The 12,847-nt window shown below is 38.5% G+C and overlaps 1 protein-coding gene across 25 annotated transcripts in view; it reads left to right on the forward strand.

The window, feature by feature from the left end:
- The window catches only part of DOCK9 (dedicator of cytokinesis 9), a 299,763-nt gene that overhangs the window by 93,214 nt on the left and 193,702 nt on the right, over positions 1–12,847 (forward strand). For 5 of the 25 annotated variants that reach the window (XM_037800404.1, XM_037800412.1, XM_037800415.1 and 2 more), the window contains exon 1: positions 9,777–10,072. The exons of 17 other annotated variants lie outside the window; for them this stretch is intronic. In XM_037800404.1, coding sequence (XP_037656332.1) covers positions 9,947–10,072 — 126 coding nt within the window. In that variant the 5' untranslated portion in view covers positions 9,777–9,946. Of the gene's footprint in view, positions 1–9,775; positions 10,073–12,847 lie in introns of those variants that run through there. 3 more of the 25 variants (XM_037800400.1, XM_037800402.1, XM_037800410.1) reach the window with 1 other exon arrangement.

Consider the following 12,847-nt stretch of genomic DNA (forward strand, 5'->3'; position numbering starts at 1 on the left):
AGAGCTAGGTTTGGGAACCCCTGCAAGACAAAGAAGACCTACCATCTTGTAGCTTCTTGCCCCTGGAGTACTGTGAAGGAAGGCATTCTTTAGAACTCCTCAGAAGGGCCTCATGAAAGTGGGGACCGTCAAGCTGGACCTTGAGAGGTGAGCAGGCATTTGACAGGTTTAGATCAGGAGGAAGCAGGAGAGCATTCCAGATGGAGAGGACAGCATTTCTGGAGGTATGAAGGTGAACAATGGGGTATCGTGTGAGGAGGCAATATAGTTATTGTGTTTGTGCAGACGGTTGGGGCAGGGAGTGGTGAGGAGGGCAGGGGAGACCATGGAGGGGGTTGTGTGCCCTTAGCCCTGAGGACATGGGGTGCAGGGTTGCTGTGGGGGAGTGATCACGGTTTAGCACAGAGGACCTCCCCTGCCTAGTTCACACACAGTGGCAGAGCCGGAGCTGGGAGCGGCATCTCACGATAATGCTGCTTGTTTTTCCTTCCTTCCTTTAGGTAATAAAATGAGAGGGAAGACTTTGCCTTCACTTCTGCATTTCCTATTTACCTCAACTTGATCTATAGTTCCAGCTATTGGGGGCTTTCACTTATGTGTAGAGAACAATGCAATAAAAAGGTTTAAATTCCTCTTGAATTACTAATAAGGAAGAAGGAAGTCTGTTGAGCTAAGAGCTTTAAATCTTTCAAGTGTGGATGGTATCTAAGAATCTGGTCAGTTGTTGCTTGTCGATTTTATCTTTATGGACAAAGAAAGTAAAACTTACATCCTGTGAATTTGTTTAAGGTGATTTTGCCATATAACTCTGTGACCTCCATACTAGTTATTTAATCTCTGTACTTCCCTTCCTCATCTGTAAATTGAGTACCTATCTCAGAGTTGTTGGAGGATTAAATATAATCCTTGTAATCTGGCAGAGTAACCCAGTGCCCAGAGTAGCTATATTGAAGCCTGAGGCAAAAGGAAAAATCAGAAATACTGATTCTATCTTTGTTTCGTGTTTTGATTTATCATGGCTTTTTTGGCATTAATTCTTATTTAAAAAAATATTTTATTAAAATATTATTGATCTTGATTACTGAATTTATTAGTGCATTCTTAAATTTTGTTCCTGACATGAGTATTCTGCTCACCTCACCCTAGATCAGGCCATAGAGGAAGCACAATTTATAACATTAGTTACTTTTATAAATATTACTTCTTAAAAATTCCTGAATAATAATGGATTTTTAAAAGTTTTAAAAAATGTGTTTAGTATTAAAAGAATTCATTCCTATTAAGGACAGTTTAAAAATATAGACAAGTAGAAAGAAGGGAAAATAAATGCCTTTTTTCCTCATATATCAGATATAGCCACTATTAACAGTACGTTTCCTTTCAGTTTTTATTTCCTCTTTTCTTCCATTTTAATATCAGGATTTAGAAAACCTGCCAATACTTTTTATGGCTTCCCTAAGGAGATATATGTTCAAAAGGAAGATAAAATTAGGTTTACAAGAAAACATAAACCATTTTGTTCTATTTAATTACCAGGTTTAAGATTAATTTTGGACTGTAGCTCTAAAACATAGTAACCATATGAACTTTGGTAAAGTTATTTAATTTATAATAGCACCAGTTTCTGTTAATTATAGTGTTACTATTAAAAGGGTTTAATTGAACTAAATTAATTGGAATATATGTCAAGTGCCTGGCACATGGTAGGGGCTAAGTAAATGTTTTCCTTACACGTCTTTGCTACACTCCAAGCCTTATACGTCCCTTCTGTCTTCCCCTCTGCGTTGAAATTCCTGTATGAAAGTTATATTAAAAAAAATAAGTACCAACTTCCATATTTACATCTTGGCAAAGCATAAATGGAAGAGCACGTCTGGAGAGTTACTAAATGCTTCATGTAACATGGGAAGCCTCATTTATTTTGTGTTTATTTAACCTGCTATTTTTGAACCAAGGGGGCTTTAAGAGCTGGCCCTTGTTTGTGAAGGACCAGTGGAATATTTATAACTACTGATGTTCCATTATTTCAGAGCTTGATTAAACATGGCCCTGTCTCTGTTAACAACACTTTTCCTGGAAGGGTTTTGTTTCCTTGTTTGAGAGGGCAGGGTTGAAGCTTTTTGTGTTACACCTACAGTGCTTTAGAAATGTAACAGAAGTAACGTTGGGCTGTCCCACAGCTTAAGTAAAGCACCAGGGCTGATAGCCTTGCATCACCACCATCATCACCATCATGTTTCTGAGTTACATGATGCGTCTGCTTTGATTTCACACTGAAGAGACTGAAAGCTTTGGTGGCCGTCCATGACATTTACCCTCCCCACCTACCGTATTTGCAGCTACAGTTCTAGTCTCCTTTATTTCTATCATATCTATGAAGAAATTCATTTATTTTCATTATCATATTTTTATAAGAACTTGGGGGAAAAGGTTTGACTTTCAGGATGTGGTGTCCAGGAATGATGTGTGAGCTCTGTAAAACTGTCTGGCTTTGTTTTTTATTCCTTGGCAGTCACCTTCATTTCATGTAGGAAATGAGTTACAATGAGTTTGAAAGAAATAGAAGGCTCTCATTTAGGTAGCAGGATGAGAAGGGATACATCATCTTTGCTACTGATGATATTACCTTATGGAAGGGATATAATTTACTACCTTTTAAAAGAGGGGACTTCCCAATTATTGTCAGGCAACCTCTATTATTTCAAATGTTCATTGTCTTTAAAATGCAAACTAAATTACACCAAAAGTATGGGGGAAACTACAGTGACCTTTGCAAAGTTTCCACATAGTGGATTTTCCCCTTTGAGTCTTGGAGTGTTTTCTTTTTGCAGGAATAGGTGTCTAGAGTTTGCCTGGAGGCTTGTCCTCTCTACTTTGTCCATGCTCGGTAGCTGATTGACATCAACTGTGACACCTGAGAGTAATCAGAGCCGCAGGACCCCTGGTGGCTTGTAATATCTCTAGCCTCTAAAAATCAAGGTAGATGGGCCGTTGGCTTTGCTATTATGAACACACAGGAACCTTGCTAAATTTTACATACACAAGTGAAGGTTTTAAAAAACAGATAAATTTGGAGGATGGCTGTTTATGATTTTGACTAGGTTGCTTTGGGAGGTAGACATGAAGAGAAGTGAAAGAATGACCATTTGTCTTTCAATTATAATTGAATGATGCATTTTAATTAGAAAGAAACATCTTTAGTGCTTTAAAAAAAAGTTTTTGATTGCCTTTCTCACCAAGAACAATTCTCTGGTCCTTAACCTCAAAATTTGTTACGCAGTGAGGACAGTGCAAATTCTAGCGCACATGTGCTCCTGTGAGAGGCTGGGGCTTGTGATAAATCATACCAAGCGGAAGCAGTTTCATCATTTATTCTATCAGCATACATTTATGGATTGCTTACTGCATGCGAATATGGTACGAGGCATGGGGGACACAGCCCCTCCCCTCCTTTTCCAGTGCTTCAAGCTGATGAGGGAAGATAAAGCTTGCTCACATAACTTCCAAACAAGGTTGCCAGTACCATGGCAGGCAGGGTTTTGTGAACTCATACCGGGAGTTTGGTTTCCTGAGAAAACTCCCAGGCACATTATGTTTTCCTTGGCTTTGTACATTTCCATATCTAAAATAAATTGTTACACTGCTGGCTGAATTACCATTATCATGATAAAAATAAATTGATCATTTACAGAAAAACTGGTGTCTGGAGTTTAAGAATGCCATACTCAAACTGAGGGCATTCTGATCTTTCAGTGAATTCACTCAAGAAAGTATTTTTGAGCATCTGGGGATACAGCAATGCACAAAGCAGACATAAATCTCCTCTCACGCAGCTTTTATTGGGGTTAGACAGACATTAAGCAAATAAGAGAAATAGAATATAGAATGCCAAACGGTGAAAGAAGCTATGGAAAAATGAAAGCAGGGGAAGGAGACAGAGGTGTCACAGATGGGGAGGGTGAGGGGGCTGGCTTTACTGAGAAGCTTCTTGAACATTCTGTAGCTTCTTACAGTGGGACACTTCCTTTATCCATGTGGGTCTTGGGAATGAACCAAATCTGGATAGGATTACAATGGTATACATTATGCTCCCTGTTTTGGGTGGGGGGGGGGGAGGAACTGGGATCCCAGAGTTGTGAAGTCACTCTCCTAAATTCACACAGCTAGTACCAGATAGTGGTCTCTAGAACTGTCCCTGTTTTAGTTTTCTTATCTGAAAGGAGATTTCTTTAGGGTCTTTCTGCTGCCATCCCAGCGCTATGGGCTTACTGCAGAGGGAAGGCAACAGGCTTTCTGGGGATCCAGGTCCACACTCACTCCATCAGTGACTGTCTTCACCAAAAGGCATTCTGTAGTTCTTGTCGTCTGCTGGCCTGTCAACTCTGCCCTGCTCTGTTAGAAATAGGCACATGATGCATTTAGGAATATGTCCATTTTTTAATCTTTGTGCTTTCCTTTTGTGAACAATAGGGCAATATGATTTTGAAATCTTTAATATTCCATTGGCATGGTTTGTTTTTCCCCAAATATCATCAGTAAGGATAAATTCTAATATTTAATACCATAGACATGTTTCAGTAGCACTGAAAAGATTTTTTGGTGTAAGTCCTTCACTTTATAGGTGAAATTTGTGGGGCCCAGAAAGGTGAAGTGATATTTAATGTCACATAGCTGGGCATAGTGGGGGGTAGAACCCTTGCATGAGCATCCTCTATACCATTATCGAGTAATCCATGTCATCCATTTATTTCTGACTGTGAAAGTGGTGAGTACTTTTGAAGAAATTTTGCAAAACACAGAGTTTAAAGAAAAGAAAATACTAATAATCCCACATATCAGAGGTAGTCAGGAGTCACATTTTGGCCTATATATTTTTTCTGTGTTTTGTATGTGTGTGTGTTTTATATATGTGTGTGATTATGAACATTTTCTCAATGTCATTACAAGTTCTGAGAAAGCATGATTTTTATTGATTATATTATTTGCTCTATTTTGGAGGTAGAATTTGACTGTGGGTTGTCATCCTGGCATGAGGCTTCATGTAACTACCCGTTTCCTGACTTTGTCATCGGTCAAGACATTAGTAGACTGTGCATGTCTTGCTTGACACTTCTGATTGCAGCCTAAAGGTTTATTTAACTTATGCCTGGTGTTTAAACTGTTGTTATCTGAATTTAAATAGAATTCAAACCTGCTAAAGTGAAGAGATTTGCATCCCCAAACTCTGGTTGGCTCTTTAGCTAATCTCTCTAGAACTCGGTTTCCTCATTCTGTGAGTGGAGGGTCTTATACTGGTCTCCTTTCTAAGAACTCGATGAACTCTAGGGCTCTACAGAAAAATCACAGGCATGCAAACATTTGTATATAATTTTAGAGAATCATGGACAACTTTCCCCCCAAGTCCAGCCTTGGACTCTTGGCTTAGAAACACTAGATTGTGAGATAATGCAGATCACATTGCTGCGATTATTTGATTAAATTACTAATGATAAAGATCATTGAGGTAAGCATCAGACTTTATCATTAGAATGTGTTGTTTTGGTAGTAACTGTTCCACGAGGCCCTCTGGGGTTCTAGTGTGGAAATCTCTCTCCCCTGACCTCTACCTGCCTCCCCGACCCCCTGTCCTCCATTCCGCATCCCCCATCTATTGCCTCATTGACTCTTGGCCACCTTGCTTCACCTGACTGTTGCCTCTCATGCCATCCATTCTTCTCTGTTTTGCTACTTCTTGTGCCTTTTTTTCTACCATGGTTTTGTTTTTCTCAGAAGGGCAGATCATTTCCTGACACCTTTTCTTTTATTTGGCCTGGAAGCTGACAGGTAACAATACATTGTGGAAAATCTTTAGTCATTTGCTTCCTTTTGCAATTTTTAAAAGTAATTCCTACTTATTAACTGCTGTTTATTTCCCCAGAACAGGAGAAAAGGAATGATCACTTTGGAATAGAGACTTAAAATAAACAGTATATCTATGTTTTTCTTTGGTCTTCAAAGTTAATTGTTATATTTTAAATGTCCTTCTGATGAGCCAGGAGCCCTAAGAGGGTAAAAATATTCCACTGAGTTGAGATTATAGATGTTATTTACTCTTTGTATATTGTATGGTTATTAGCCATAGCAAATGCAGTTTCAAACTTTATGTAGATTGATTGCTAAAAACAAATGTATTTGTACTTTTTAAAAAGGTATAGTTGTACTGTTTACAAGTATACCTTTGTCTCAAGAAATGTCTAGCGAGATTTGCAGATCAACATTTTCTTATGGAGATAATTAGTAAATTGTATGTTGTATTTCAGTTTATGAATAGTTCTTTGCCTTAATTTGGGCCATTAACAACTGAAAATGTTTGCATATATTACAACTACTGCATTTCATTTCAGGGTTAAAGATGTCCAGTTGCCACAAAATTGATATAAACGTTGAATTCAGCAAATACGTTTGCTTAAGACTCAAAGATGGTGAAGAGACAGGGTTTTAGGATTTAAAGTTAGTCCTCCTTATAGTCAAAAATAGTTCTTGAAAAATCCCTTTCATTTTCTATAAAGTTTTCATAGTTTTGTGTACATAACCTGCATAATAATTCATTTGCCCATTAAAATTTGAGGACTAAAACCCATATGCAGAAGTATAGGCACTCAGTTTGTTCTACTTTGGAAGTGTTCCTGCTTCCCTACATGTTATCAGATGGGATTGTTAATGTAAGAGTTAAGCAAGATAATGTGTGAAAGAACTTGAGGTTGGTGGATAATAGGAGCTCAATAAATGTTTGCAGGGTTTGAATCCAAAGTTCCCATGTATACCTTGATGTTGTAAAGGAAAACATGGCCATCCACTTCCTGTCTTTCCAGGATGGCATTTCCTCTTGTGGCTGCTCTGACCAGTTGCCATTCTCATGCCCTTGGACACTGATGTCATGAACCCTTCAGGGAAACCACATCCTATTTGTAGGTTTAGGTTCTGAAGTTAAATGCTGTACGATGTGATTCCCCTTGATTGCAAGATTTCTAAAGCATTGGTCTGTCCTACACAAGCAGTATAGAACATAAGCACTTTATATTGCCTGAGAAGCTATGTGGCAGGAAAGCTGACATATATTCTCTCTGTTCCTCTAAGTCTTCAGAATTCCCTTCTTTCATCAAGTTGACCACTTGAAGGTGATAGGCTTAGATGACTCTTGCTCTCAAAATTGCTTTCCTTGATGTGGGCTTTACTATTATGCCCCAGACAGAGATAATGGCAAGAAACAACTGTGTGAGTCTGGCTGCTGCATTTCCTATAAACATGTTGAGAACCATGTCTAGTAAATTGATCCCTGCCTCGTGTGAGAAACTTACAAAAATTTGCTTGCTTGTAAATTACATTTTCTCCTTTTGATATGAATTATATTACTGATCATATTTGCCTGTTTGTCCTAGCTTCCTGGAAACTCAGAGGCAATTAAATTTTTTTCTTTGATTACAAAAGAAATATAGATTCATCATTAAAAATTTGAAAAATATAGAAAAACTTCAACAAGAAGGTGCCTGGCTCTTGGCAAGAACCCGTGGGCTTTACATGTGTATTTGAAGGCAGCTGTCGTAATCAGGCAGCAAAGAGGGAAGAACAGTTGATTTTAAATTGCTGAAGCACTTTGCAGTGTGTTGTAGCAACATAGTTGATAGAATTATTATTTGAATCCTGAATTTGTCTAAGTCCTGAACTGAAGACTAGGGTTAATTTCTTTAGATTAGAACAACAGCAACAGCAGTAACAGTGGTTACTAATAAATGACCCTTACAACATATCAGACACTGTGCTATGCCAGTTAAAGACCTTTTTTACTCCTTCACTATGTCACCTCAATGGGATGATTTAACTCAGACATTTCTGTTTTCTTTAATCACTGACTGGTGACCGGTAGCTTTTGCATGCTGTGCTTCTTAGCAATTTGAGCATCATTGGCATAAACAACTGGTCCCACATCATATCCCACATTCTGGATTCAGACTGCCACTGCTTGCTGTGGGATCTTGTGCACATAACATAACCTCTCTGGGCATCAGCTTCCTTATCTGTAAAATGGGGATAATAATGTTGCCTACTTAATATGATTATTATGAGGATTAAATAAGTTGGTGTCTGTATGGGAACCAGATAAATTCCTTCCACGTTGTTACAGAATGTCAGGGTATTTTTGACCGAACAAATAGGATAGCGTTTCTCACTACAACTTCTGGTGGCTGAATGACGATGGGGATTTGAGGAAGTGGTGGGCTATTTTCAAGCCATTTCAAAAAGGTGTTTGAGTTGAGTTGGTTGTGCTGCTTTAATAATAATATTCTGTCTCTACAGTGTTGTTGGCTTGATCCTTTCTTCCTTCTCTGCTTTTAGCACATTTATCAGTTTTCATATAATTATTTAATTCTATATTTATGTAACTGGGACCCCCTTTTCTCCCTATCCTCTTGTAACCTTACAAAGATGGATTTAAAAGAATTATTTGTTCATATTATTTTAGAATAAAGATTTGGTAGGAGAGCTTATATTTGCACTGGAAGATTACCCATGGCTTTTTTTTTTTTTTTTTTTTTTTTAATAATAAACTGTTATAGAAACAACTAAATTTTGCTATAGACTCTTTGAACCCTGGTGATTTATTACATAATTAACATCCACACTCAGTCAGAAGGATTTCTGGTGTTTGAAGTGACAGAGCCTCAGCTTGTTGCAGTGGGGTGGCCGCAGCAGGCCTGGTGGGGAGAAAGGACATGTGTGGACATGGAGGGGGTGGGGGCCCTGGTGGTCCCGGCTCCTCCACTGCCCTCGGAGCCCACTCAGCCTCAGTTACTCTGCCTGGAAAGGAGGGTGACTTGTACCTATATTGCAAGATTTGAGATAATGCTTTTATAATAGTTTGTATATTACCCTGGAGTGGTATACTTTATGGTACCTGCTGTTGCTATAGAAGAGCTAGTTTAATTATTGTTTTGTTTTGTTTTTAACAACTGCTACTTCTGTTAATTACTTTTGCTAAATTCTCTCTGATTTCAAGAAAATAAACTGAGTAACGGGAGAAACTGCAGCATCCCAGGAAGTGAAGATTAAAATTCAATCCCATCTTTAATGCTCATTTTCCATGTAACTTTTTAATAAATCACTTAACTCCTCTGTTTCAATCTTTCCTAAGAGATGAATTTTAAAAATGACTCTACTATTAATCTGAGGAAATACTAAACATGGTATCACATGAAAATATTTGATGACCTTGTCTTTCTGGCATAAAATGGTAGATAAACTGAGTTCTGTGTGCTGTGGGTCTGTCTTGCTGGGAGAAACTCTTGCCTTACACCTGCACCTGTGAGACTGTGGCATTAGCTGTGGCTGTAAGAACACCCTCGCTGGTTGTTCTTCTCTGCTTTGATCACCAGCCAAGCATTTCGTGTTTAGCCATAACACAAATGAAAGCATTCCGAAACTATAAGCATTCTAAAACACGATGACGTAGTTGTCTCCTAAAAGAGCCATGAGCTTCAGATTTGAAGTAATTATGGAGTCTAACTGTAACTGTGAATAGTTTTCTTTTAAACACTGCACTATTTTGATTCGAATTGATCTGGCCCACGCTGTGTGGAATAGACACAGAAAGGCCTGTCTTTATCTGAGAGGCAGGACCCTGGGCATTGTACAATTTGGGGTTTGTTTTCCTTTGGTCGGCGAGTGGGAGCCTCCCATTTTCCGAGGAGTAGTAACACCCCTGGAGGCTGGCCTTAACTTGCATGCCTTTCCACCACACAGCTCTGCAGACGGCGCTCCTAGGCGAGACCCAGCCAGCTGGGCTGACCACTTGTGTCTGGGAATCAATTTCCTTTCCTTCCGTGGGCCACTGGCATGTGCTTGCCCTGCACAGCCAGGGACTCCCAGCTGTCCCAGTTGCAGGCTTTCTGACTTGCTTTTTCAGCCGAGAATGCAGGCTGATAAATGCAGGACAAGTAGTAGAAGTGTCAAGAAAGAGCTGGTGATTGAGTCCCCCTTGCAAAACAAGGATGCAGCACAGGGAGAAGTGGAGGTGGAGAGCCCAGCTCCAGCGCTGGTAAGAGAGTCTTATCAAAAACTTTTATGTTGTCTCCACTCAGTGTTTTTATTGTGTGCCAGGGGTTCATGCATTTTTATCCTCTGTTTGATTTTAAAACTTTCTTTACTTGGCTGTTGTGAACTCTCTCTTTTCCTGTAAATTGACTTCATTTCACTTTGATTCTTCTTTTGTAAAGAAAGAAATGTTGACATTTTGTTGGTGAATGTGTTTCCAGGAGCCTTCTTTGTAAAGAACAATCATGTATTGTCCAAAATCATGTCCCACCTAGCTGCAGTGTTTCCAAAGGTAAATGTGAGGAGCATGTTATAATTGCTTTTTGTAGGGTTGAAAAAAGATGTACTTTGCCAACAACTTCTAAAAATTTACATTATGTATTTATGTTATCAAGAAAATTAGGGAGGTGACCTTTGGGCATTTAAGGAACATAACTATTGAGGTTTCTTGTGTTCTCTTCTACTCATTTTAACAGGAGATTGTCTCGAACAAACTAAGAAGGAACCTAAACTTTGAACCAATTCAGAAGTTTCTCTTCTTAATGTTAGCTAAACTCTTAGCAGTTTGGATGCAGTCAAGTGCTTTGGTGGACTTGCTAAGGGAGGAATGTACAAAATGCTTGTGTTGTTATTATCAATGAGTAGGTGGTGCTTCTTTCTCGGAATTTCTTTAGTACAATAAAGGCACATAATTTTTTAGGCAAGCTGCAAAAAACCACCAACATTCACTATAGAGGAGACAATTGAACCTTTCAAATTATCTATTGTAGGGATTGTTAAACTACTACTTAGCTATTTTGTGTAGTGATGTTTTTTTAAAGCATGGTGGTTCAATTGCTATTATCATTAAGTATTTGCTTACTAAGTTACTTAATTTTCAATTAATGTCTTTAAGAATCTGAACTTAAACTTTCCTGTGGCTAATTTGATTTGAATTGAATTGCTTTCTTCTGCGACATGTGTCCCTGCCTCATATTGTATTGCCCTCTATTGCTAACCTTGAATTGAGAAAGTCAGTAAAATATGATGACTCTTTTTCAAGGCACATTTTCAACATAAGAGATTTAGATTTCTGTTTCACTCTCTGGTATATTGTTTAGAGATGTTATTCATTATCTTGGATTCCTTTCTGCTAGTACAATAGCTACTTTATTTATTGCTTAGCTTGAGCAGCTTGCATGCTATGTATATTTAACTGGTTAAAGTTCTCAGCTGATGCAGCTTATGATTTCTTAGAGGAAGTTGTGTGGTTTGGGTTCCCTTGTGAATATTCTTAAAAATCTTTTGTCAGTGATTCTCCAGATGTGTAGAAATAGTTCTCAAAAGGATTAAATACACGGTAGAAAGATCCAGTGAGTTTTTTTTAAATTACACAACTGACTTTTAAAAAAAACCTAGCTCTCTTTCTAGTGCCTACAAAAGAAGCTGTCCACATCCCAGTTATTTGTTTAGGTCAACTCTCACTACATCCAATTCCATGGGGAGTTATTTTTCCACTATAATGGATAAGGCTGCAGCTGCAGCTGGCAGGCATGCTTGTCAGGTCCCGGAAGCCCCTGGCAGTGTGGAGAAAGTTCTGGCTTTCTGTGCCTCTGAGAGAGGTGTGAGGGAGAAGGGAAGGCAGCAGTGATACAGCAAGAAACTTTTTCTTATCTGATTGTGTTTCTCTTCTTTCTGAGAGGTAAACAAGATAAAAGAACCAATATCAGATAAGGGAAGCAAGGATATTTCAGCAGGGCCTTTGCAAAGGGCAGATCTCCTTACAGTAACTATCACTGCCCATGGCAAAGGGAATTCAACAGATTGCTTAGAATACAACTTGTTGCTCAGGATGACTTTTTTAAAGTATGTATACACAGCCATGAGATCTTTTTCTTGTCCTACTATTCATTATTGTGATATCATTGTTCCATGTGCTTGGTGAGAATCCCCAGTCTATATATAATTTACATGTGTTATACCAAGGGAACATTTAAATTCAAGAGGTGGCACTTTGGAGTCATGTTTTGCTAGTTTTACTCACGTACATAAACAGTCCTTAGAAAAAATATTGGCTAGTTTAGAAAGCATAGCAGTAATTAATGCATGCAATAACAAATACAACTAGTGTAGAAATGGGGGGACATGCTCTTATACTTCCTTCCTCTCCAAAGGTACCCAGTACTAATAATTTAGGGTATATAGTTTAGATTTTCTCCTATACATATAAAAGCACAGTTTATTATGTGCATATATGTGTTTGGGAAATGTGATAGTACTATAGATTTCTGCAAGTTAATTTTCTCCCAGATGTATCCAGAACATCCTTCTCTGTCACCTACATAGATGTATGCTATTGTTTTTAATGGCTGTATAATATTCCACTTTATTGCCATGACATAATTTAATGGTTATTCAGTTTGTTTCCAATTCTATGTCACAGTGAATGTCCTGGTAAATATATCTTAAACCACTTATGCAAATCAGAAATAGTGCTTTTTCTATAAAATGTCTATCAGTTTTCCTTTCCTCTTGCCCTTACGTTTGATGATAATGGTTCTCTCTCCCCTGCCAAGACAGCAGGGAAGGTTTCCCTTAGCAGTGGCTGCTTGTTCAGTGCTGAAGTTATTCAGTGTTTCTAAGAGAAGTATGTGCCTGGACATTATAAAGTTTCAGAGGCTACAAGGCTCAGCTTACAGGCAATTACGTAGGTAGGTCTTATCCTCTGCATTGTGACAGTAAGTACAGGGTGAAACTTCCCCATTCCTATCCCAGGCTCACTGCCAAACCCATTAAAAAT

The sequence above is a fragment of the Choloepus didactylus genome, chromosome 12, assembly GCF_015220235.1.
Source record: "Choloepus didactylus isolate mChoDid1 chromosome 12, mChoDid1.pri, whole genome shotgun sequence".
Taxonomy (NCBI): domain Eukaryota; kingdom Metazoa; phylum Chordata; class Mammalia; order Pilosa; family Megalonychidae; genus Choloepus; species Choloepus didactylus.